The 23,612-nt window shown below is 43.3% G+C and overlaps 11 protein-coding genes, 4 non-coding genes and 1 pseudogene across 15 annotated transcripts, besides 2 other annotated features; 7 read left to right on the top strand and 9 right to left on the bottom strand.

Annotated features, from left to right (window-relative positions):
• Positions 1–407: part of a telomere (Chromosome VI right subtelomeric sequence. Shares some sequence similarity with other subtelomeric regions.) that runs on past the window's edge.
• Positions 408–490: 83 nt separating this feature from the next.
• On the top strand, positions 491–1,663 carry AGOS_AFR758C (AFR758Cp; the record flags this gene model as incomplete). Its single annotated transcript, NM_001355353.1, has 1 exon — positions 491–1,663. The coding sequence occupies one exon, from the start codon at positions 491–493 to the stop codon at positions 1,661–1,663; it is 1,173 nt and encodes a 390-aa protein (NP_001342294.1).
• A 916-nt stretch (positions 1,664–2,579) lies between these two features.
• AGOS_AFR757W (AFR757Wp) lies at positions 2,580–5,237 on the bottom strand (the record flags this gene model as incomplete). The annotated part of the gene is made up of 1 exon (NM_001355352.1): positions 2,580–5,237. One exon carries the CDS (start codon positions 5,235–5,237, stop codon positions 2,580–2,582), a length of 2,658 nt encoding a protein of 885 aa, NP_001342293.1.
• A 2,057-nt stretch (positions 5,238–7,294) lies between these two features.
• AGOS_AFR756W (AFR756Wp) lies at positions 7,295–7,759 on the bottom strand (the record flags this gene model as incomplete). Its single annotated transcript, NM_001355351.1, has 1 exon — positions 7,295–7,759. The coding sequence occupies one exon, from the start codon at positions 7,757–7,759 to the stop codon at positions 7,295–7,297; it is 465 nt and encodes a 154-aa protein (NP_001342292.1).
• Positions 7,760–8,511: 752 nt separating this feature from the next.
• On the top strand, positions 8,512–8,601 carry AGOS_t9174. Its single transcript is given in 2 exon segments — positions 8,512–8,548; positions 8,558–8,601. It is a non-coding gene; the product is annotated as a tRNA-Leu (tRNA).
• A 49-nt stretch (positions 8,602–8,650) lies between these two features.
• On the bottom strand, positions 8,651–9,235 carry AGOS_AFR755W (AFR755Wp; the record flags this gene model as incomplete). The annotated part of the gene is made up of 1 exon (NM_001355350.1): positions 8,651–9,235. The coding sequence occupies one exon, from the start codon at positions 9,233–9,235 to the stop codon at positions 8,651–8,653; it is 585 nt and encodes a 194-aa protein (NP_001342291.1).
• Positions 9,236–10,476: 1,241 nt separating this feature from the next.
• On the bottom strand, positions 10,477–11,139 carry AGOS_AFR754W (AFR754Wp; the record flags this gene model as incomplete). Its single annotated transcript, NM_001355349.1, has 1 exon — positions 10,477–11,139. The coding sequence occupies one exon, from the start codon at positions 11,137–11,139 to the stop codon at positions 10,477–10,479; it is 663 nt and encodes a 220-aa protein (NP_001342290.1).
• Positions 11,140–13,676: 2,537 nt separating this feature from the next.
• AGOS_t9173 lies at positions 13,677–13,750 on the bottom strand. Its single transcript has one exon. It is a non-coding gene; the product is annotated as a tRNA-Val (tRNA).
• A 1,579-nt stretch (positions 13,751–15,329) lies between these two features.
• On the top strand, positions 15,330–16,362 carry AGOS_AFR753C (annotated as a pseudogene).
• Positions 15,330–16,362: a sequence feature (Syntenic homolog of Saccharomyces cerevisiae YNL246W (VPS75); 1-intron; AFR753Cp).
• Positions 16,363–16,383: 21 nt separating this feature from the next.
• On the bottom strand, positions 16,384–16,710 carry AGOS_AFR752W (AFR752Wp; the record flags this gene model as incomplete). Its single annotated transcript, NM_001355348.1, has 1 exon — positions 16,384–16,710. One exon carries the CDS (start codon positions 16,708–16,710, stop codon positions 16,384–16,386), a length of 327 nt encoding a protein of 108 aa, NP_001342289.1.
• Positions 16,711–16,765: 55 nt separating this feature from the next.
• On the bottom strand, positions 16,766–17,074 carry AGOS_AFR751W (homeobox domain-containing protein; the record flags this gene model as incomplete). The annotated part of the gene is made up of 1 exon (NM_001355347.1): positions 16,766–17,074. One exon carries the CDS (start codon positions 17,072–17,074, stop codon positions 16,766–16,768), a length of 309 nt encoding a protein of 102 aa, NP_001342288.1.
• A 103-nt stretch (positions 17,075–17,177) lies between these two features.
• Positions 17,178–17,606, top strand: AGOS_AFR750C (AFR750Cp; the record flags this gene model as incomplete). The annotated part of the gene is made up of 1 exon (NM_001355346.1): positions 17,178–17,606. One exon carries the CDS (start codon positions 17,178–17,180, stop codon positions 17,604–17,606), a length of 429 nt encoding a protein of 142 aa, NP_001342287.1.
• Positions 17,587–17,856, top strand: AGOS_AFR749C (AFR749Cp; the record flags this gene model as incomplete). Its single annotated transcript, NM_001355345.1, has 1 exon — positions 17,587–17,856. One exon carries the CDS (start codon positions 17,587–17,589, stop codon positions 17,854–17,856), a length of 270 nt encoding a protein of 89 aa, NP_001342286.1.
• Positions 17,849–18,406, bottom strand: AGOS_AFR748W (AFR748Wp; the record flags this gene model as incomplete). Its single annotated transcript, NM_001355344.1, has 1 exon — positions 17,849–18,406. The coding sequence occupies one exon, from the start codon at positions 18,404–18,406 to the stop codon at positions 17,849–17,851; it is 558 nt and encodes a 185-aa protein (NP_001342285.1).
• Positions 18,407–21,195: 2,789 nt separating this feature from the next.
• Positions 21,196–21,267, top strand: AGOS_t0172. The gene has a single exon. It is a non-coding gene; the product is annotated as a tRNA-Arg (tRNA).
• A 708-nt stretch (positions 21,268–21,975) lies between these two features.
• AGOS_t0171 lies at positions 21,976–22,064 on the top strand. Its single transcript is given in 2 exon segments — positions 21,976–22,014; positions 22,029–22,064. It is a non-coding gene; the product is annotated as a tRNA-Phe (tRNA).
• A 35-nt stretch (positions 22,065–22,099) lies between these two features.
• CHA1 (L-serine/L-threonine ammonia-lyase CHA1) lies at positions 22,100–23,380 on the bottom strand (the record flags this gene model as incomplete). Its single annotated transcript, NM_212432.2, has 1 exon — positions 22,100–23,380. The coding sequence occupies one exon, from the start codon at positions 23,378–23,380 to the stop codon at positions 22,100–22,102; it is 1,281 nt and encodes a 426-aa protein (NP_986296.1).
• Between the last annotated feature and the right edge of the window lie 232 nt (positions 23,381–23,612).

The following is a 23,612-nucleotide window of genomic DNA, read 5'->3' as shown; positions in this document are numbered from 1 at the left end:
AGCTATACATTTTTGGAAGCCTGTCTCTCCATCCAGCGTGACGTGCCTATATCTACCGCCGCTTCTTATCCTCTGCCCCTTGTCCGGCTGTCCTACGGTGAATGCACCCGGACGCCATAGGGCACCGTGCGCGTCTGGATTTAGGAACCCCACTGCGTCAAAATCTGATAAGCTGCCTGTACGGAGCTCTCTGTGGAGACTACTCTCCATCTGGAGGCACAGTGCCCAGGATAGACGGCGCAGGCCTTGTCCGGGGTTGTCCCTCCATACACCGAAACCAAACAGTTATGGCAGACCGCCGTGTCATCGCGCTACCACGGCCCATGCCATCCCCCGTAAACGGTACTTTCAGTGACGGAAAATCTCATGATAGTAGTCTATTATATACCGGTTCAGGTATTAAATAGCAGACGTGCCACGCTGCCTCATGCCAAACCCGCACAACTAGTTTATCCGGAGTGCGCGCGCCGGAGTAATTGTCCGGATCGCCATGCTGGCTCCCTTCTCTGAGGTCTTGTGGTGGGGTGCCTGCGTACACGTCTGGGGGCTCCGGCCAAGCACCAACGAGAAAGACTTGGAGAGGCGGACCTGCAGCCATTCGTGCACCGGCACCATCGTGCGTTTCCTGGCGCAGCAGTCACCCCTCGTTCGCCATAAAAACTGCCGGCTGAATCCACTATTTACGCTAGCCCGCTGCCACGTAGTCGCTGAGATGCTGCGCGATACAGAGAGCAAGACCTCCATCGAAGGGCATAAGGTTGATGCAGTAAACGATACTGCTCTGAAACGATACCGGTACAGAACGGCCATATGCTGGCTATTCTGCTACGTCTGCCATGTTGCTTTCTGTAACTGCGTTTTGGCCAGAGCCGTGCAACTATTCAAAGAGGAAGATTCGGAGAAGCTCCTTGCTAACCTCAAAAATTATGCAATCCTCAATTGCTATTCTTTTGAGTTAATGGCACAGACCATAGCGCCGGCTGGGCGCCTGATGAATGGATGGAAGTTCACAGCTTTGGCACTATGTTCAATATACCTGATAATATTTGATCCAGAGTTACTATATGTTAGTGGTTGCTTATTAAACTTCTTTCCATCAGTTAAGTCTTGGTCTCTGGATGCTATTGCAAAATATTTTATTTGGGAGGCCTGTGTATTGTACTCGATTGTAGCTTGGGTTCCGGTAGCTGCAAACTTCATACTGATCTGCAAATATGTGCTGGCTGAAGAGAGAGCAATGGAGTTGTCTTTGGGAGCTTATTTCGATGAGCCCGACAATGATGCTATGTTAGAGAACGAGTCTTTTTCCCTGAAACGCGCTAGAGTGGTTCATAACCTAAAAATCATCAAGATGGCTGTTGCTGGCATCTTATTCATTCACTTACTTTTGCAAGTATTCTTGTTTATCATTGCATACCCGGCCTCGGTTCTAAGTGAAGTTTCTGGCAAGTCTGGACTGTACGCTTACGTACTTGTGGGACTGCTATTCGCTACTGTGGTAAGATTGCTTTCCATACTGTTCTGCATTTGTTACATTTTGGTTACATCAAACTGCATAAGATTCTTATCAAGCATGATACTCTTTGTATCCGTAGTACAAAGCGATTTTGTTATGGGAGTCTGTTGCAGCTTTATACTTTCCACCGTCAGCCTTGTGGGCTGACAAAATAATGCTATATACACTACATAAGATCGCGAGAAATACACATTGCTGCTCGGGCACGCTGAACAGAGGAGCTTTAACAAAGTAGAAACACATGCTACCTCGTATCCTTACAACTAGTAAAAAATCGCTTCGAGAGTTGGGAAGTGAGTAGTTTAAGTACCTGCCTGCCTGCTGGTTAAGTTTGGATGTCTAAGCGCTGAGAACCCATGCTTTGCAGTGCGATCTCATCTGTATTTGGGGACCGCCTACAGAAGCAGAGTGCTGTTTTCCCAGAGATATTCGCACATCCACTCCTAAAATTCATTCCAACGCAGATTGACTTCCGGGACCTATGAGTGGATCGCCCTAGTTTTGACCTACGGCACAAAACTACCAGATTAGGATAGTATCATAGAAGGAAACACTATTCCGAAGTGCAGCAATTAGGGGTTGCATGTCTAAAAATTCATTTAAGGAAACCCTCCTCCTTTGAAGCCGCCGATAGCTGCCGGTTTCCTCCGCTCGTAATAAATGATCCATCTCTATTCCTACCCCAGCAATATCGGTACACCCATACACTATGGGACACTGGACCTGAAAACTGCGTAGTAGAGTTGTAATATGTATGTCTTCTAGTCCAGTCATCAATGCAAGGTAGTGCTGTGATTATAGTACCCGTTTTCCATTTTCGTACGGGTATCTAGCAAAGTAACTAACTTCACTTCGGCGTTCTTCAGAGATACAGCTGAAGAAACGGGCATTATTTAATAGATATTTTCATTAAGGCATCCATATCGATACAGAAACAGGAGCTGTACCCAATATATGTGCAAATTTAACGTTTAATTAAGGACATCCAAAAATAAATATGAAGCCATATCAAATTACAGCATTGACACGAGGCAGGAACAGTGTGTAAGAGGACACGCTTATGCTACCCAGGAATTTGGCCAAGTTCTGGTCCAAAGTATCCTCTCTCTGTTTCAGTCACATTGAGAAGCGGTACCCGAGCGTAATCAAGACCCGCATATGAAACCGTATTCCCCCACCATGATATTTCGACACCCTTCCATTGAACGGTGAAGAACATCACGATAGCAGAAAACACTAAACCACAGGAGATACCAGCAGCAACGACATAGTTATATCTTTCCCATACGCGAAGGTGGTATCTTTTCATGTAACACATAGAAATGAAGCCCACATAGAGACCAGAGGTAGTATACTGCAAATTGTAGGGAGGACCAAAAGAAAGCATTCCAATGATAAATATTACCGGACTAAACCGGTCAGGGTAGGGTATCTTTTTGTACATGATACTGAGCTTTTTCCATAGTCCGAAGAACAATCCTACGCACGCCCCAATTAACCAGCACCATTTCATGATAGGATAGACATGTTCAAAAATTCTCTTTGGCCCAATAGCACCCCACATAACAGAAGCATTGAAGTATGTTCTAATTCCCGGACACGTAAACTTGAACCGCTGCTTAGGATCGCAATAGTTCTCAATATTATGAAGTTGCCAATTGATAACGCCAAGATTCACAAAGATCTGTATCAGAACCATTAAAAGCTGTCCCCGAAATAGTGGAACGGGTGGTATCTTTGCGTAATGTGCCAACTTCATATTGCCAAGATAGTTATCAGCTTGGCCATCAATATTATACCCAAAGGCCTTGATAAACATTAGAGCATAGGGATTTCCCGGTAGTGCCAGGCCACTTATCATCTGCAGCAACAGGTTCAGTCCTATAGTAACACCGCGCGTCGCTTGTAGTAACGTGATTGGAAGTAACAGAACAAAATTTAAAGCTACTGCTAGAAATAATCCCCACACAGGTGTATTTGTTTTGAATACTTTCACCACAATGATTCCAATTACAATTGAAACTATGAATATAGTCATGTACCACCATTCAGGTACCTCTTTGTATTTCCTCATCATCCGACTGTGTGAATCGTGGAAATCGTCTAGCACGTGCTTATCATTACTGAACACTGCACGCCATGAGCTCGGCTTTCTCAGCGACCATAAATCTAGGATCCAAGTTTTATACACCCGTCCATAAAATGCCCCCTGCTGCAGAATGGATGTCACTACAAGAGCGGTGTAAACGCACATAAAACACCCATATGCCACAATGTTACCTGCAGTATAGTATGGAAATCCATATTTCTGGAACTTCTGCTCGTCGAGCTTTCGATCTTCAGTCAGTATTTCTTCTACCCGGTACGATGTTGCTCTGTTATTATATAAGCTTTGCGTGAATATTGGAAGAAACTGGCATTCTCTGTAATTCATATAATAGACGCCAAGAGTGACTAGTGCTGCAAGTAGGCCTCCCAAATACGTAGTCAGTGTTACTCTGAACGGGAGGTAAAGGCTGCTCGTTCCAATGTTCGTCCAATCGAAAGTCGAAATTGGGTTCAGTCCCACGCCATTAATCCCACCGGTGACAGTTGCAAGACTGAAGTTATCTGGCTTTATCCAAGTCATCCAGTTAAAGGTACTCAAGGCTTCGAAAAGGTATGTCGGAAACCAATTGTATACAAATATGGCCGTCGCAGTAATGTAAAACATTTTTTTTCTACCAATACCATTCGAGTGGTCGGAGCTTAGTAGTGCCTTGTTTAGGGCTATAGTAGTCATACTGGATGGCCAAAGGGCAATTGATGGATACACGACATATCTTCTCATGATTCCAGCTAATCCAAACCCCAAGAACTGAAGTGAAAATGATAGTAGAAATTGATATGCATATGACATAGGGCTTTTGTAGTGAATTTGCTGTGTTACAATATTATATTCAGAGTAGAATGCGCCATTGGTGATACTGTACAGCAGTGTCACAAACATCTGCTCCTTCTCACTCCACTGAGACTCAATGTTGAGCGCAATTCTGCGACCAAAGACTTTGAAACCCCAGCATGGCATCACGCGCACCCACAAAACTGCACATGGATATACCAGCATTTGCACGGCAAATACTCCAAGACTGATTGCTGGCTGCCTCTGCGCAAAAAACATGTTGAAACCACTACCGATAACCACCCAAAGAGTCGCCAAGAAATAAGCACGGAAAGTCTCTACTGGAATGGTCGGATCATCCACAGGGCTTGCGACCGCCCTCACTTCCACGTATGGCGAATAATAATGAAAGATAGCTGCAACAACTTTAAGTTCAAACACCTGCTGCGGATTTTTGGGGTCAAAATCTCTCTTAGAGAAACGAACTAGATCATTCCAATCCTCAGTACTTAAATTTGGGTCCTGATCGTGCTCCTTGATATGTACATCAATAATTTCACAGCACTTTTCGACATCCAAGTCCGCAAGCTTGGACTCTAGGTATCTTACTGATTCAGGGATATGCTCGAGATCTGTAGCGTGTTCATAGCCCATTCGAGTAGTGATATATATCAATTGATCCTCAGTCAGGACCTCTTTGGTCTCTTGTGCGTCTGCAGAAACATTGTATTTGTACTTTTTATCGTCTTGACTAGGTAAACTTGGTGATAGCGAGCTGCTATCCTTGTCTTCATTGAAGTACGGAGGAGACCCTTTAAATTCTCCCGACAACTTCTCCATGCTTACCTTCTTCGAGCAAGGTTAAGCTCCATTGATAGCTACCTTGAAATTTATGTTTACTTAAAGCTGCATATATATATCCATTCATATCTCTCTCTATCCATATAAAAAGTTGTATAGTGCCAAGTAAAACCGTTGAAAGCCGTTACATGACTGTTAGCTTTTCTAAGCGAGCATGATAAGCGCTAATAATGGCTGCTGATAACTTTGGTCATTGCTAACTAACTGTGGCGGCAGCCAGTATTCGCTCTGAGTATGTAGACTGCAGCAGTCAATCTACAGCTCTTACACGGTTTTTTATCGGTGACTCAACTGATAAAAAAAACTAACTCGATAATCCTCTCGTAGGATTGGCTCTTCTTAGAAAAATTTAACAAAACGGCCGGTGGCTTCTTTAATATCTGACTTCTACGTATTAGGAAGTAGTCATCCGCGATAATGATTATGTAATGTAGCCGGGAATCGGAGTTAAAGAGTCCTGCCAAAAAATAGATAACAAATGGCGACGATAAAATCACTTCAAACAGTATTGAATTTTCCGTGCATCTTCATAAGAGTACCGAGATAAAGACTGCCCTATTGATTTGCACTATGATCTTTTTCCCCGGCGAAAATTAAGTGAACTTGCAACTCTGCTCACATAGTGTTGTAGCAATATATTACTTCCGTGAAACTTTAAACACGTTAGGATTCTTATGCATCTCTTTTGCATAAGAATCGTTCTTGAATGCTCGCGCCACTGCCGCTGAGAAGTTGTGGTTTCCAGGCCAATTTTGAGTAGTAAAGACACCACGCATAAGTGACTGTGTTTAGTGTCTTAATTACAGTTAATTTCACTGAATTAACTGTTCGAACTATGTTTTGGATCTTCTCCAGCTTCAATGAAACGCGGTAAGGAGCCCCAATGTAAACCAAATATGTTTGTATTCCATCTTTAGGCACGCGCTACAAGGAACTTAGTTGTTCCACATGACTTTTTGGATGTCCAAGTTGCAAGTATACACGTTAAAAATTCTGCAATCATGGAGAGAAGACAACAAGGGCTCCACAGAAATGATCGCAGAAACTTAAATGTAAGGGTGCGTAGCTGACTTTTTACGAAAGCCACAGTAAGAGTCTCCTATAATGCCTGCTGCAGAGACATTTCTTAGGGTCTACGTATAGGCAAAAATTTTTGCTCGTACAACGGCGAAACTTGCCAGTCAATGCTTTCTATCTTAAAATACTTTAGTATTGTCGCTGGTTTAATTCCATAAATTCGTTTCATAGCTAATCGTAATTTTTTAAGACCCATGCGGCGCAATGTTCAGTGTTTGTTATCAGCGCCGAGCAGGTTTATTATTGTTAATTGATAATGGCCTGTAGCCCTTTCACTAATGACTATCACGTGATATTTCCGTGTACACCCATACACCTGAACAATTGCGTTACGATACAGTTTCATTGCAGGTCGCAGATACAATCCCGCAGACAACCTCCCTAAATTACTCAGTGAAATCGTCCATATGGATGATGTGCAAAGTTATACGGAATATATCCAACATGACCTGCAGATTGCTAAGGAATACCGATTAGGAAATACTTTCAGTATATTCTGAGAGATGGTACATCTGTTATAAACAGCTTTTTTTTCCATTGGTATACTGTCATAAGTTTACGATCCCTAATTTTTTTAATTCCGGTCTCTACTTTGCTAGACCACCACCGCTGCTGATTGGTTCACTTTAGAATATACCATATATTTTCCGTCGTAGTACGGTAGTTGTTTTACTATATAGGTAAAGCCTTCTCCTCATTACCACCCATACCCACCGATAATAGTTGTGGGGCGCTTTGTCGACATTCATATTGTACTTTTGATTACTATGCAAACATTATTGTAGTATGTTGTTTATTAAAAGGCTCATTGGGTCCTGTGGTTCCCTTCTCTAAGGCTATAGGAGCCTCGGAGAATTTTCTAGTTACGTAAAGATGCCGTTTCACTTAGCCTCAGAGTGCAAGTATAAAATTATTTTTTTTAACTTAATTTTTATTTAGGTCCAGCTTGCATGTCTATCTTAAAGGTTTGCTAGAAAGTCTGGAATCGCCGCGCCAACGTTTGTCTTGGACTGGGCGCGGATGCTGATCGCGATATCCGAAGGGTCCATTGGACGGACAGAGAGTTCGTAGCTATCGCCGACAGAAATAGGTACAAATGCAGAGTTACCAGCGTACTTCAAGTAGCCCTCTGCAACAGAGAACCCGGTCGAGGCATCCTGCTCGGACCCCTCAATAATTGGGCCACTAGCCGTCACAACAGCGTACTTACCGTCCGAGAGTCTCAACTTTCCATTGTCCGTGATCACAGCAGACAAAGCCTCACCCTTGCCGCCAAGCTTCAAAGCACCGTTGTCGGCGTGAACGGAGGAGAAGTGGAACTTGGATCCAGATCTCAAGCCTAGAAAGTTAAACTCTTCAGAGTCAGCAAGAGCGACATTCGCAAGAGCGGCGGCGCCTAGGAGCATGCTGGAAATAAACTTCATTCTGTCTTGTTGCGTGGTGCTGGAATTGCTGTACAATGCTTGCTGATGACGGAGCACACGATACAAAAGTATAGGACCGGCTGTCGCTTATATACAGGTTGCGCCGCTGCGGCTTCAAACCCGCGCAGTGCCAGAAAGCTATTTCTGGCGGATCAAAATACCCAATTTTAGCAGCCCGCGGTTATATGCAGCACCGATCGCTGCGCCCCTCCTTTTGCCGCGCTGTTATGCTGTTCTGCGCACTTTATACGGATATACGTCATTGTTCTGCGCTGACGTAATTGAGGAGAGGGCTTGGCCCCTACTTTGTTCACCGTGACAAGTCACGTGCCCATCGTGCCAAGCCGCGCTGTAAGCCTCGCTTGCGCAGCAACCCAGCATATGTATAGCGACAAGTATTCACCAAGGGCAATGATTGACTACAAAGAATACGTAGCAGGCCGGTACGCTTTGTTGCTGGAGATTGCAAGTGACATCCACTCACATGCTAGAAAGTCAATAACTACAATCTAGGAACCATCATTTATGAATCTTCCCAACTCCTCTAAGGCATATGGCGCATAACTTACGTGCAAACCTACTATAACAATCACCGTGGCGAGTGTTATCTGGCATTGCCGCGGAAGTGGCGCGGGTATTTCGTACTGTACGGGTTTTGGGATACTCGCGGATACAGCTCTGACCCTGGGCAGCCAGTTCACGTGGCCAACCTGCTCGTACGTATGGCGCGCCTTTTATACACACTCATATAAGAGAGTTTGGCCGAGTGGTTAAGGCGTCAGATTTAGGTTGTAAACCCTCTGATATCTACGGATGCGCGGGTTCAAATCCCGTAGCTCTCATTATTTATTTTTTTTAAATATCAGTCATAATAAAGCATAGTGTATGTTCTTAGTTAGCATTGGCATATAGCGCTGGATCAATGTATCCATTATACCCAGCTTTCGCAGCGACATAATATATTGACTTGATTTTAAAGCGGTAGAACTTTACGGGGCTAGGGCCGCTAGGTATCCAAGGTTTAGCATCAGGATGCACGTCTGCAAAGCACTTCTGCAAGGCTGGAATGGGCTGGAGTACTTCGAGCTCACCCGCGAAGTTTGCACGAGGTGCTTTCATGGGGTCTTCAATCGATATAGACGCAACTGAGAAAGACACGTTGTTATTGTTTTTAGCGTTTACTTGTTGTAGTGTCGTGTCGACCATCAAAAAAATGGGCTGGCCGTCATGCTCTACTCCCTCACATCTGTCGGGAGAAATATAGTACATTCTAATACCATATGGAGTACCGTTTTGATTGATTGTTGTCAACTGGAAAGAACTTTCGTCTTTAATTAATTTCCTGAGTTGCACTGCTGCTTGTTGTTCCTCCTGCGACGCTTGCGCGAAAGCCGAAGTAACTAGTGCCAAAAAACATGTAACTAATGAAAAAATCGACTTCATTGTTGCTATTGAGTGCCAATAGGCAGAACTCATTCATATGTGATGAAGGCGTTATATAGTCATTGTATGGCTTGAAGGAATTATTATACGTATCAGGGCGGTTACATTATCTTCGACACAAATTGTTTCATATGGAAGGATAATCACCAGAATATTTTAGAAGTAAATTGTACTATGCAAGCTGTGTATTTCCATGCTGGTAGATTAAGCGGCAGAACCTGCCTAGAAACTGAATGATAGGATATTCGATTAAATAAGCTCGAATTGTACTAAAAGATTTTCAGATTGAGGAAGATGAGAACCTCTGGCATGGTTGCCTGAGTCTAGTGGATGCAATTGAAGGTTGCAGGGATTATTGCGGCAAGTATTAATGGAGTTATAGCAGATTTAGCCCCTTAACATTCATGAAAATCAGGTAAAGTCATGTCAGGGAGTCAGCCTAATCATAGCCGCGTGGATATCGGAGGTATGATTTACTTCACCTCCAAAAAAGTCGATATACAGCACTAATAGATAAGTTGCGACTTACTACGTAGTAATGCGAATGTAATTCCTATTTGTCTATATAAAATGTACATATTTGCCGCCAGGTGATTACGACTTCCAGTTGATTACCACACCCCGTATTAGTTACGTAACGGCAGGTTTAATTGTTTCTGAATTTATAAAGCGGTTTAACAGTCCTATGCTAATATTTCACTAAAATATCAGAAAAAGGATTTACGATTCATTTATCAGGTAAAATAATGCTACGTGCTCCTCAGTAATGTTGGAATTTTGTACAAGGAACTGATAGGATTTATTAACTCATTTCAATGCACTCTATAATTTTAATAAATAAATTATACGGCAACCATAAAGTGAATACGCAAGAAATGACCCATTAAGGATTATGTGGAAATTTCTACAGCTCTTTCTTTGCAAAATACAAACATCTGTAACTGTTTTCTCGGATTAAGAAAATTTCAGATATCATGCACCTTATTCAGAAATATGTTGCTGAATGCAGAACTCATATAGAAATACAATACAATAAGTGCCTCATTCAGTAATTTGATCAATTCTAAACCATTCAAATATGTTGCCCAAATCCCTAATAATCCCATATGTAGAAAGTAATTTGGAAAATTTTTGCGTATCTTTATCTTCAATGGTGGCTCATTAGCTCCTTGCGCATGTTTTTTTTTTTTTTTCATTTTGAAAAACTTTTTACCATAATAGTTATACGTATGTCTTTATAGATAATAGCTTAAGAGAAGAAACCTCTAAAGTGTTTAAGCCGGCACTGCCGCAGCGTAGAGGCTTGGTGAGACTGCACCGTGGTATCCATTGGTTGCTGCGCCCGGAACATTGAAAATACCTGATATTTTAAGCTTATAGAAGCGAGTAGGTAACTTGGGGTTAAAACCGGGGATCAACGCCTGTGAATCTGGATGAACACTTAGGAAGCATTTTTTTAGCTCATCGGTTGGTTGCTGCTCTTCAAAAGACCCATAGAACGTACTGCGCACACCGTTCATCTTGTACTGAATTGAGTTATCATTTATGGAAAAGGATGCCGGCCCGTTGTTTCTAATGGAATGACTTTGGGGTGACTTGTCTACTACAATCAAAATAGGCTCACCCGTTTTCTCCATTCCTTCACACCTGTCAGTAGATACATGGTAGTGCACAAGGCTGAAAGGCCTACCATCAGTGGCGGTGATTGTGTTCAGAAAAGAAGTCTTCTCTTTGGACATTAAAGATCTTAATTCTGCTGCTGCCTCTTTCTCACTCTGTGCAGTCAACGCAACCGAAGCGAACGAAATGAATGCAGTTACGAGGTATAGAAAGTTTGTCATAGTAGTGTTGTATCTTTCTTTGATTGAGAAACATAGCTGGATGGATACCCATGAATGAGCGATAATATATATAACAAGAGTGGTGTAGCATGGCATGAGCCTGCTTGCGGATGGATAAAGGAGGAGTCTTCAGGATAGGAATAATTTCCCAAGAATCTATTCATGAATGGTATCCACAATAGGTCTTTAATGTGAGTTACGTAGAGTCTCTTATGAGATTTTTACAGAAATTTGATTTTAAAAATGGTCATTTAGCATGTTTAGTCTATGTCGCCAGGGGAATGGTGTTTAAAAATTTTCTCATTTGTTGTGAATTCAAGATATGCTATGATACACAAATAAACGATATACGGACTCTACCACATGCAAATTATAGACTAAAAAGATACGGTTGATAAAAGCATTTTTAAGGAGCAAGATTAACCGTCCAGTTGCGTAATATTATACTTAATTTGGTTTATAGAGGTGTTTTTACTCGTCTTCATGATGTTTATCGGTATTGGATAAACATGATGGCACCACTCTCTATCATATCGCTCGCAGAATAGCCGATATAATCTTTTCAGTAGCGAAAAAATATTTTGCGTTATCTTAAATAAATTTAAGCTTAGTTAACATTTTTTTTATTTAGAGAACTGTCTACTGTGATCTCATGGAGGATTGATTATATAACTATTTCTTGCTGAGAGGAAGTTATGGCTATAATCGCCGTGTACACATGTATTTCCAAGACGCTCACTTTTTCTTCATAGAGGGTGCTCCATATAACTGATAGAGCTTAAGCGGGTCTTTGAAACCAAAGATAAACTTCTTAAAGTTTATTCCATATTACTCGTAAAATGGAACTCTAAAGTTTTACAGCCTCAAGGGTGAGGCAGTGACGACTTTTTTCATCCATTCCGGCACCTTGAGAATATTTGATGTTAAGTGCTCTGTTGTTAGTAGATAGCTTTCATGGCTATCTCGAATGTTTGACTCTGTATTGGCTCCGCCTGAGTCAAGCTTTTGAAGCTAAGAAAGGACCAACTTGTAAAACTTCAGACAAATTTTATCTAGGAACATGGCCTGATTCAGCTCGAGGTATCCTCTTTCAACTCAAATCACATTAATGCACTAAAACTGAGTGTAAGCAAGACCTGCAAATAATAAAATTTGGGCACATTTTCATTAAATTTCTCCCATATAAGATAGTATCTTCTCATGTAAAGCATATTAATGAAACCCACACAAAGACCAGAAGTATTATACTGAAAAGTATAGGAAGAAACAGCAATAATCATCCCATTATTAAATAATTCTACTAAACCGGTCAGGATAAGGTATATTTCAGACATGAGACTGAGCTTTTTCCATAGTCCGAAGAACAATCCTTCACACGCCACAATTAACCAGCACCATTTCATTATAGGATAGAAATGTTCAGAAATTCTCTTTGGATCAATAGAATCTCACATGAAAGAAGTATTGACGTATTTTCTGATTCCTGGGCATGTAAACTTAAACCGCTGTTAAGGATCGCAATAGTTCTCAATATTATGAAGTTGCCAATTAATAACGCCAAGATTCACAAAGATCTGTATAAGAATCATTAAAAGCTGACCCCGAAATATTGGAACGGGTGGTATCTTTGCGTAATGTGCCAACTTAATATCGCCAAGATAGTTATCAGTTTGGATATCAATATTATACGCGAATGACTTGATAAAAGTTAGCGCATAATGATTTCTCGGCACTTTTCAAACCACTTATTACCTGCAACAGCAGCATTGTTGCTATAGTAATACTATCTGTGACTTGTAGCAACGCGACGGAAAGTGATAGATCGGAGTTCTAATCTATGGAAAACCATATTGCTCAGATCAATTCGACTTCCAAGGCTATACTACCAGAGATATTGCAAAGGTTGTGAAGAACGGTCCCTACAGTCACTCCTGCTGCCATTGGTTCTTAAGAGATACCATATCTTAAATACCCCTTGTCGGGCAATGATGAGGATTAGCAACATTCATTGATAGTTGGTATCCTTTTCTTAGTACGAATGCGGTGTGCAGGTGTAATGGTTTACAGGCGGAACAATGGAGGATATGCAGTTTCTGGACAAGGATAATCAAGGAATGAAACCATTAGGAGTGTGTCCAATAGGCTATTTTACTCTATACGCATGAAGATTCACAATTGCGCGATCAGGCGTAAGGGCAGGATATGAACTATGGAGACGTCTATTTTAAACTCAATGGCATATAAACACCGCATATTTCTTGTGGTTATGATAACTTCAATTATCGAATCAGTCGCAGCGTAGAGGGTTGGTGAGAGTTTACCACGATATCCAGTTGTTGCTGCGCCCGCAGCACCAAATATAACTGAGAATTTAAGTTTCTCGAAGAGAGTATGCAACGGGGGCTTGTCCACTACGATTAAAAGAGCACCAGCTTTCTCATGCCTTCAACTATGTCAATATAAATATATTGCAAAAGGCTTAAGCTCTGTATTGAGCCCCGGAAATGTTTCTAGCAATGTAGCTCTCTCATCTTCACATTAGGCTGCGAATGTGCTGACCAACTGCAAAAACCCAGTCATATCGTAGATAGTGATGATAGTCAGCGCGATATTTAACCGCGGGTGCAAAAAATTGATTTCGCCCAGGATCGAACTGGGGACGTTCTGCGTGTTAAGCAGATGCCATAACCGACTAGACCACGAAACCAACCTTGAAGAACGCACGCCGCGAAACCGACCAACACAACCGGTGCAAACCACGTGCCTGACGACTCTTTAGGCGTGTGCTAGGGGGGCGCCCACTCGTACTTATTTTATAAACCTTGGATCCAGGTGCGTCCATATACAGGGCGATCCGCGCCATCTGCAGCAGCCAGGAACGCAATCTTGGTACCTACTTGCGTTTGCGGATAGCATCAAGGTAGCTCATAGCCATCATTTACTGTGCCATACGGTACGCACTAGGCCCGGTAAGCGCAGCGACATTGGGACAATTATGCACGTTCTACGCCATACATCCTTGTGTAAAAACAGTCAATGTTTCTTTAATATATACCTATCCATGCTATTCCATACTAAAACAACCAAAGCGACGCAGATTACTTGGCGCTGCCACGCCCGACCTGGATCTTGCGGACTGCCTGGTTCTCGCGAGGCTCCAGCTTTGGCACGCGCAACGTGAGCACCCCATGCTCGTAGTTCGCAGTGATGTGCTCTGCGTCCACGCCAGGCTTGTCCGGCAAGCCGACCACACGTCGGAAGCTGCCAGTGGCACGCTCACGCACGCGCCAGCCGTCCTTGTTCTCCTCGGTCTCCTTTGTCGGCACCTCGCCCGATATAACTAGCTCTCCGCGGTCGCTGTGAAACTCGATGCTGATCTTGTCCTGGTCCACGATGCCCGGCACACTGACGTGCACCTCGTAGTCCTTTTCCTGTTCCAAGACATCCACGGGCGGAATGATCCTGGCATTCGTGAGCCAGTCCGTGGTGTCCTTCTTGCCGTGCTTGGTCACCGCAGAGGAGCTGTGCCCGCGACCAAGTAGCCTGTTGTAGTTGGCGACCTCGTTGTTGATGGCGTCGAAGAAGTCAAAAAATGGCGAGTTAAAAGACATTTTGCTCTCTGGTATAGTTCTCTTATCTGGTATCCTCTGGTTGGCGATCTCACAAAGACGGATGCCTCTCTTGTGATGGGCTGTGCGTATTTATACGGCTGGACGCTCCCCCCACTGCGCGGGACAAGAGCGCTGACGCTGACGCTAGAACGTTACAGATTTTTCTGGCACCAGGGAGCATCACGTGATCTGCACTTCCAACGTGGCAGGGCGCACCCGGCCGCCAGACCAATTCTTTTGCGGCGTCAGCATCTCTCTTCGGCGGAGACTGTGGCTGGCATACGATCCGCGCGCGGATGGTGTTTGTTGGGCTGGCGCACGCGGCGGCGTTCTTCGCACAATGGGATACGATCCGACGGCTACTGGAGCTTTAATAGCAGCTTGTGAGGACTGTAAAGTCAGACTCACGCGCAATGTCTATTGTGCTCCAAGCAGTGTCACGTCTGAATAAGCTTGGACGGACTGCTTGTACCGGAATGAGACTTGTAACTCCGCCGTGTTCTGCGGCCCGTTCCTGCACTAAGGTACCGCTATTACCGTATTCGGTCTTGTTTTCGTTTTGCTAGCCTTACCGGTTACCGATAGGTCTTCCATTGGGGTATGCGGCGCTACATAGGAAAGCCCAAGTCGCCGCCTAGCCTTCTTGTTCTTCGCATCTGCCCTCGGCTCCATTCTATGCGGTAAATCAGGCGAATGTCCTGTAGAAGTAGCATTTATGCTACTAGTCCGTCCAACGTGCATATCACAGCAGGAGCTGTTACCGCATGCCGTGGGTTCCACCGCATCGATGCGACCCGGCCTACAGTCCGCACTCTGCAGCGCCCGTGAGCGCCCGTGCTTCGTGGGGTGGGGGTGCACCGCGCTTCGGTAAGCCACCGTTGAAGCTGCTACCGCCGTACATACGGGCTGGGCTCGGCGGCAGGCAAGTGGGCTCGGTTAGCGCAGACCTCCGTACACCGCGGGAGCGGGAGCTGGCGCAGGGGCGGCACGGGACGTCTGTGCATCCCGAAACACCGGCGGCAGCCACCCACACACCAAAGCCAGCGCCGCGAAGCGGACGCTGCATCCGTAAACCACGTAAGGGCGCGGGCCCGCGCTAAATGGCGGGCAGGGGACTAACGGGAGCAGGGCGCGCGCGCTGGAGGCGCTTGCGGAGTGCGAGCGGGAGCGGGAGCGGGAGGAGCGGGCGCTGGAGGTGGAGCGGCAGCGGCGGCTGGGGCCGGTGTACGCGCGGCGCAGCAAGGCGATCGAGGGGATCGCGGGGTTCTGGGGGATCGTGCTGACGCAGCACGGGGAGTTCGCGAACTACGTGCGGGCGGCGGACTGGCGGTACGTGGAGGCGATCCGGCGGGTGGAGGTGGAGTGGGCGGGGGCCGGGGCGTGGGACTTTGCGATCACGGTGGAGTTCGGGGAGGTGGAGGGCAGGCTGCGGGCGCAGAGCGTGAGGAAGCAGTTCACGGTGGGGGAGGACGGGGAAGTGCGGAGCGCGGCGGTGGAGATGGAGTGGCCGAAGCGCTACGACGGGACGTTCTTTGCGTGGTTCCGGTGGACAGGCGAGCGGCCGGGCGAGGAGTTTGCCAACGGCGACGAGCTGGCCAGGCTGTTCAGCGAGGAGCTGTTCCCGTACTGTGTGAGGTACTATGCGGAGGCGCAGAGGGACGTGGAGGAGGAGGAGGAGGAGGAGGAGGAGGAGGAGGATATGTATTGAGTTACACAAAGTACATAGCGCCTAGAACCCGTGGATCTTGATGTTCTTCTTGGGGATCGCCAGCTGCGTGATCAGGAACTCGCAGACCTTGGCTCTCTGGTCGCCCTGCAACTGGATGATCTCGCCCATCTCGTCGTCCTTGACCATGTTGCCGTTGCAGCCAAAGTCCTTCCGCAAGACCTTCAAGATGCGCTTGAGGTCGTACTCCTCGGGGATGCCCTGCACGGTGGTCAACGTTTTTCTGCCGTTTCTCTGCTGGATACGGATGTGGATGTAGTTGGAGGAGGAGGCTTCGTCGTCGCCGGTGTCAGCAAAGGGGTCGAACGACTTGAGGTTTTCGATAGACATGGTGGCGGTGGGGTGTGAGGTAGAAGGTAAGCAGAGAAAATTTTCAGCTGTCCTTTTAAAAGCGCGCACCTCGCGTCTTGGAACGCATTCGCTTATTTGTGAACCATATTCTTATCTGTATAGGTGTTAACCCGCATTTCTCTGCAATTGCCCGTCTTTCTTTGGCGTTGGGACAACGCTTCCTTTCAAACACACTTTCCAGGAACTCCTTTGTTTCCTTGGGTAACACTGTTCTTCTTCGCTGTTTATCTCCTGTTAGTAAGGCAGAGGCTGGGATTACAATGAGACTCGTCACACATACTTCACCTAGCAGAACACTGCAAATCGCCTGGATTGCTTGAGCTGTTTCTTCAATACTTGACATTTGAGTTGTGGGGAGCGAGGAAAGATTGGTTCGATTCAGTTCGTCTCCCTTAAAAAAAAAAAAGAAAAAGGAGCGTGCTGCTTTCTTCCTACCACAACCAACCATGACCAGAACTATTAACCTACAGTTACCCAAGAGAACTTCTACCTACTCGTCCAACTTTCTTAAGCCTGCTGGCTGTCCAAAGTATGAGTTTGTAGAAGGTTCAAAGAAGCCAAGCAGACCAAGAAACAAGTTTATCATCATGAGGACAATTTTCCATAACTCCTCATCCAAGATCGTCAGTGCCATATGGAAGCATTCACCCGACCAGTTTCAAAAATACTTCCAACTTCTCGCCGAGTTCGAGCAAAACTGGCACAAGCACAACCACTCCCCTGCTGCTGCCCTCACCGACGCCGAAGCATTCCGCGTCATCGCACGCTCCCTGCACCCCCAGCCCCGCGTGATAAAAAGGCGGCAGCAGAAAAAAAAAGTGAAAATGTTATGTGGTCGTTTTTCAAGGATTGAAGATGTTTTTAGTTCCCTGTAAAGTTCGTTACTCCGGCCCCACCGCCGAATTCCAATCCCTCAACCATATCAGAGGCAGGAAGATTGTTGGTAAAGATATTTTATCCAAATTCCCCGATTCCAACGCTTATTTGGCCCGCCCCGACAACGTGGCAACCCTCAACGCAATCCTCAATTGTGAACGTGACGGCAACGACCAACGGCTCCTTTCTGAGCTCCACAAGTTTCACGAGAATTTAGACCTAAATGATGCCATCCATGGTACTACATAATTATACAATCACTAACAGCTAATCCATACATCACTCTTTCGACGTCCTTCCTCACACGTGACCAATCAGCTCTTCTTTGAACAAATTCGTATATCTCCTCCTGCGTGAAAATTCCCTGGAACTTCCCTACATCGCATATCATTTTGCCTAGTTCTTTAGAATCTTTGTTTGACACCAAAAATATTTGCCCTACCGCTTTTAGCCCTGCAAACAAGGGAACAATTTGTTTTTGCCTTAAATTGTTCGCGATAAAATCATAATAGTAGTTCAAATCGCATATCAAAAAAATTGCCCCTTCGGTAGATATAATGTTCTTTTTGATGTTCTTGACAACTTCGTTAAAAAATCTTTCCCCCACTTCCTGCTGGAATACATCAATTGTCCCCTTATCTGTCGCCCCTGTCAATAGAAAACAATGATTCGACAGCAATTCTACAATCATTCTCGCACATTTTGATGGCTTAATTTCTCGTTTCAGAACACTACCCGCTTCTGGGTTAAAGTCATCCGGTAATTGGTTCGACCCAAATACAAATACAATCTCATCCATTAACTTATTAATACCAATATTTAATCCTTCCGCAACAAAATCTTCTACTCTATCTGCGGCTTTCTATTCCACTATGGAAAGAAAAACATTTAGAGCGGAGTTGTATCGAAGTGCCTATAGGCACATATTTATTTACTATCAGGCAATGTACAATGTAAGATTCACTTGCCTGCGTGGATCATAAGAAATCACTTCAATCTTTAATTTCATGATCTTCGCTCTGCGCATCATAGTGAATCCTTTTGATTGTTGAATTTTGATTGAGAGCTCCGAGTAGATCATGGCAACTTATTGATTGATCATATGCTATCGCCCCATCTTATAATTTATTTCCTTTTTTATTTAATTTTGAAAAAAACTAATAGAGCTATGTATCTTTGAATATATACTGAAATCTGTCGAGCTGAGTACATCCTATATCAACATTCAGTAAAACTCAAAAGATCAGAAATTAGATTCCGTCGCCATAACCGGTTTGCATATATGTTTCGTAATGCAAGGGTGTAAATGTTACGGTTTAGAGGAGACAACAAAGCGTAATAGGCAAGTTGCAAGTTAACCGGAGTAACCCATCCATTTCAGTATTATAAGTGAAACCACTTTTGTTCAACTCCTTTTCGCTAAATACATTATAAGTATTGTTTTCAGTTGCTCTTGTGAGTATAGAGGATTATCTCATAGTAACGACAACAGTATAGAGAGGATAGAGGCGGCAGATAAAGTCAGAAACAGTGGCTCGCAACAGCTCTGAAAAGGATTGCTGCTGAAGCATAACACAGTTTAATAGTTCAGCGCAAGTGGGTAAAATTGGTTGTATCGGTTTCTTTAGTAATAGTAATCGTGTATCTAAGATGCGCCAAAAATAAATAAATAAATAAATAAATAAATAAACTCCAGTTTAACATAAAATCAATATCACCTATTGGTAGATACTAGTTAGACTGTGCTCCAAAAGAGTAAGTCGCATTTTTTAGATGATTTTCAATAATATCCTCCGCCGTTAGAGTTAATTAAGGTAATAAATATGTTGTATTGGGTATCAATGCGCAGTATATATCAGTGGTGAGAATTAAGGAAATTTTTAAAAATATTTTGCCTACTAATTAACACCGCATAACTTCGCAATTTAATAAATACATGTTCGGTCCAAATATTTATATAGCTTACAGTGCATCTAATAATTATCCAGATGATCTTCTGAGAATGCGGTAATGAAGCGAAATTACATTATAACTTCAAAAGCATCTCAGTGATAGGCCATGGTGACGCAGATATGAAAAATTGGGAAGTGAAATGGATGAATAAGAAAGGGATATTTAGTCTATCTCCTGTCGAATTTCCTGTTTCCACCCAAAGTTTCATAAGCTGAAGTTCTATGGTGATTGTTGTGACGTACCTCATGTCACATTTAGAGTAAATAAGTAAAAAAATATTTGAGAGGACTTGCAAACATCAAAATATATAATTAGCTCTGTGCCCAATTGTATAAGTAGTGTCCCTTTAACGCTACAAACTGCAGTCCTAACCTTCAACTATGAACTCAGAAGTTGGATGCTATTGTTGATCTACGTTAGTGACCTCGCACGAGTAATATCATTCATAAATGGGACCCAAATACACATATATGGGTTATTAAATTTCTGAAATTGAGTAGAAATTACTGCCGTGGCTCTAAATCGGAGCATAACTTTAATGACAACAAAATACACTTTTAATCTCTTCGAGCAGTGGAGCAGCCCAGGCTTTAATAAATTTTTATTAATTTTATTATACCAACTCCATTTATTAAATGTATGAAATTAGGAAATTCACTGTCATTCACCAATATTTCAGTATTACATATGAAAAAAAAGCTCCAAAACAAAAAATTACCTCACATTAACAATATTTGCGTAAAACCCCACCAAAGCATCTACAAGCTATTCCAGCTGAATTAAAAACCAGTATAGGTGATAAATAGCAAGCTAGAGCAAAGGGAACGAGAATTAAAATTCTAAGTTTCTAAATTTTAGGCATTTTAATGTAATAGATTCCTAATAAATAATTACTTACGTCCAAGTATCTCTGATTTTCTAACAAGATTAAATTCCACTATATGGTCATCTTTGTTTTTGAAATTACATTATTAATAATTTAATTTAATTTTTTTAAGGCAGGGTTGCTTTAAACTCCATGGTTTTATTGCTCGGCAGCTTTTAAACTCAAAAACGTTTCTCAACCTGTTATATTAAAATCTTGCTGCAGTTCACATTCAGGAAGGCTATCAAACCTCAAATATGATAAATAAGATATTATGAGTTCTTCTCATTTAGTTGATTCAACATTTCAGCGGACCAGTTCTTCACTGAGTATTTACTCAGGTTATAGTGCTATGTCTTTTCAACTGAACTTTAGCGGAATTTTCCCTTCTAAGTTCTACTAAACTAGCGGTTCCTTTGCAATTTCGATTTAAGAGAACTTCTTACTCAACTCAAGAAACAACTGTCCTGATATTTTTAAGAAATAACTTAACACATTATTAATGGTGTAGGGTACACCTCCCTCTATAGTTATGCTAGCCCATTAACAATCCATTCCACCTAATATAAACAACATTATATATTATTGTATATAAATATTGAATATCAGGCTATATATATATAGAGTATTAAATTTAATAATTTATATTTAATATCCCGGTCTCTGAATCTACAAGAATTGGTAACATTTTAGTCCAAACACGCCCATAATCACGGAATGATCAACTCTGCTCAATATTATATTAATAGTGGATCCTCAAAATTATAATTGCTCGCGTGGCGTAATGGCAACGCGTCTGACTTCTAATCAGAAGATTGTGGGTTCGACCCCCACCGTGAGTGTTTTTCCTAATTTGATTGAAGCCAGTCTTTAATTATTCGGACCTGCCTATACGCATGGCATGAGAAAATGATTGAGATGAATGTGTGTTGAATGGACCAAACAAGAAAACTCGCCAAATCATTCGTTTTTTGGTAAGATTGGTTAAATTTTAAAATACAAGCAGTGAACAACTCGTTAATTAAATGGAAATGTATGATTAAATTTGGATATAGAATTCATTACAGAAGCAATCTTTTGTAAGGATTGATAATTGGTATATTATGAACCTAAAAGAGTGATCTAATGCGACCCTTTCGTATATGTTACCTCTGGACATCACTAGATAGGTTATCATTTATGTGAGCGTATATTGTGAACTGTAGTCCAGTATTTATGTCATCGAGTTTCTTCGCATAGTTCTCTGAAGCTCAAAATATTGGGTGGAGTCTCTACGCACCAAACCGTTTTTATGCCGTTTCTCAACTAGTGGATAAGATTTTCGCTACTGAGATCCATAATACTAACCTCATAAATAGCGACCTTATAAAAACATATTATTATTATTATTATTATTATTATTATTATTATTAATCAATTTAAAATACCCTTTTTAAGGTAGAATGTTGAAAATATATGTTATGAGCTGTCGTCGGTAGATCATTAATACTTACAACAGTTGTATACAATAGCGAAAGTACTTATCAGGGAAAAGCTTACCAGATTCAAAAGCGGATTTAGCTCAGTTGGGAGAGCGCCAGACTGAAGAAAACTTCGGTCGGAAATCTGGAGGTCCTGTGTTCGATCCACAGAATTCGCATTTTTGAATCACATGGTAAAGTCAGACCTTTCATTTTAAGATGTGAGAATTATGGTTTCATGCTGGGTACCAATCGGTGTATGGAAGTCCTTAATTTTCGGCTGAAGTTGGTCTTCACTTTCTTTAAGATCCGCGAGATTCATCGTGGACCCGCCACAGGCAATTACTATAACAACATCCTGCGGTGTTAAAGGACCTAACTCACGCTCAAGTATTTCAGGATGATATCCTAGATGAAGAGCTGCGCCACACGCTGGTTCGGTTACAATATTGCTCTCTTCCGCAAAATTTAAACATGTCTGTACTACAGCGAGCTGGTCAAGCACAACAGATTTTGTCCTGTATTTTTGGGCGTAACTCAGAGTAAGATCCGTCACGAAAGATGTGCATAAAGAAGTAGCAACGCTTTTAGGATTCATCGAAACGTTCCTGCCCAGCAGCAAAGATCTGTGCAAAACCTCGCACCCCTCTGTTTCCACTGCTACAACAGGGATAGAGTCTGCCAAACCATGTTTCTCCAGCCCATATACAATCCCATTATATAACCCCCCGCCACCTACGCTGCAGACGATACCTTTCACGCTCTCCAATTGCACGCCTTGGAGATGCAGTGCTTCTACTACTTCATCTACCATTGTTGCATGCCCTTCCCAGATGAGTGGGTTGTCGAATGGATGTGCATATATCGGAGCGACTTTTTCTAAATTCACATTCCCCATCAACTCGGACCGTAAGTAGTCATCGCTCTCTTTCAATACACTTCCCATTGATATCACATCTGCCCCCGTTGACCGTATCCGCTCTACCATCCGCCGTCGAGTAGTTTCAGGCACTACCACTGTGCAAGGTAGTCCTAGTTGTCGTGACGCCGTTGCTGCTGCAAGCCCTGCATTGCCGCCGGAGCTCGCAAACACATGTGGCTGCAGTGAACTATTCTGCCGGATCTTCTGCATCTCTTTCCAAATCAAATTCCCAATGCCGCGGCTCTTGAAACTTCCACTGGGTTGAAAGAATTCGTACTTCAACATTATTTCTGGGTTTGCCGTATAACGCACATTTTGCCTCGCGAACACATGACGCATCAAGGGCGTTTTACAATAGAAAGACGCCATGCTACCAACTGTTTGCTGACGGCTAAACTGATATCTCATCCGCATACCACATATTATATATTGTAGGACCTCGCTTATAAGGTGCCCTTTCTTCACTTGCACTCCGGTTGGAACAAGGGACGAGTCACAGTGTTGGTGGAAGTCATCATCCATTTCATCTCCAAACTGTACCTCAGTGGATGTGTAAGTCCGCTTGTTGGACATTGCCAATAATAACCCGCCGAAGTGCTGCCCATAGAGGCGGCAATTTCAAGCAAAATACGCAGAATTTTGCTAAGCTTATCTGAGTCGGCCCCAAATGACTTCTTTGGGTGTGCTACGGGGCATACATTTTAGTTTGCTCCGTGCTGATTATTGTGCAACTTGCGCGCCGTTTCACGCGTCACGTGCCACAATAAAGTAACCGTCGTTCTAACCGAACGCATGCTTCAGACGG

This window comes from Eremothecium gossypii, chromosome VI (genome assembly GCF_000091025.4).
Source record: "Eremothecium gossypii ATCC 10895 chromosome VI, complete sequence".
Taxonomy (NCBI): Eukaryota; Fungi; Ascomycota; class Saccharomycetes; order Saccharomycetales; family Saccharomycetaceae; genus Eremothecium; species Eremothecium gossypii.
This window is presented reverse-complemented; position numbering and strand designations above follow the sequence as displayed.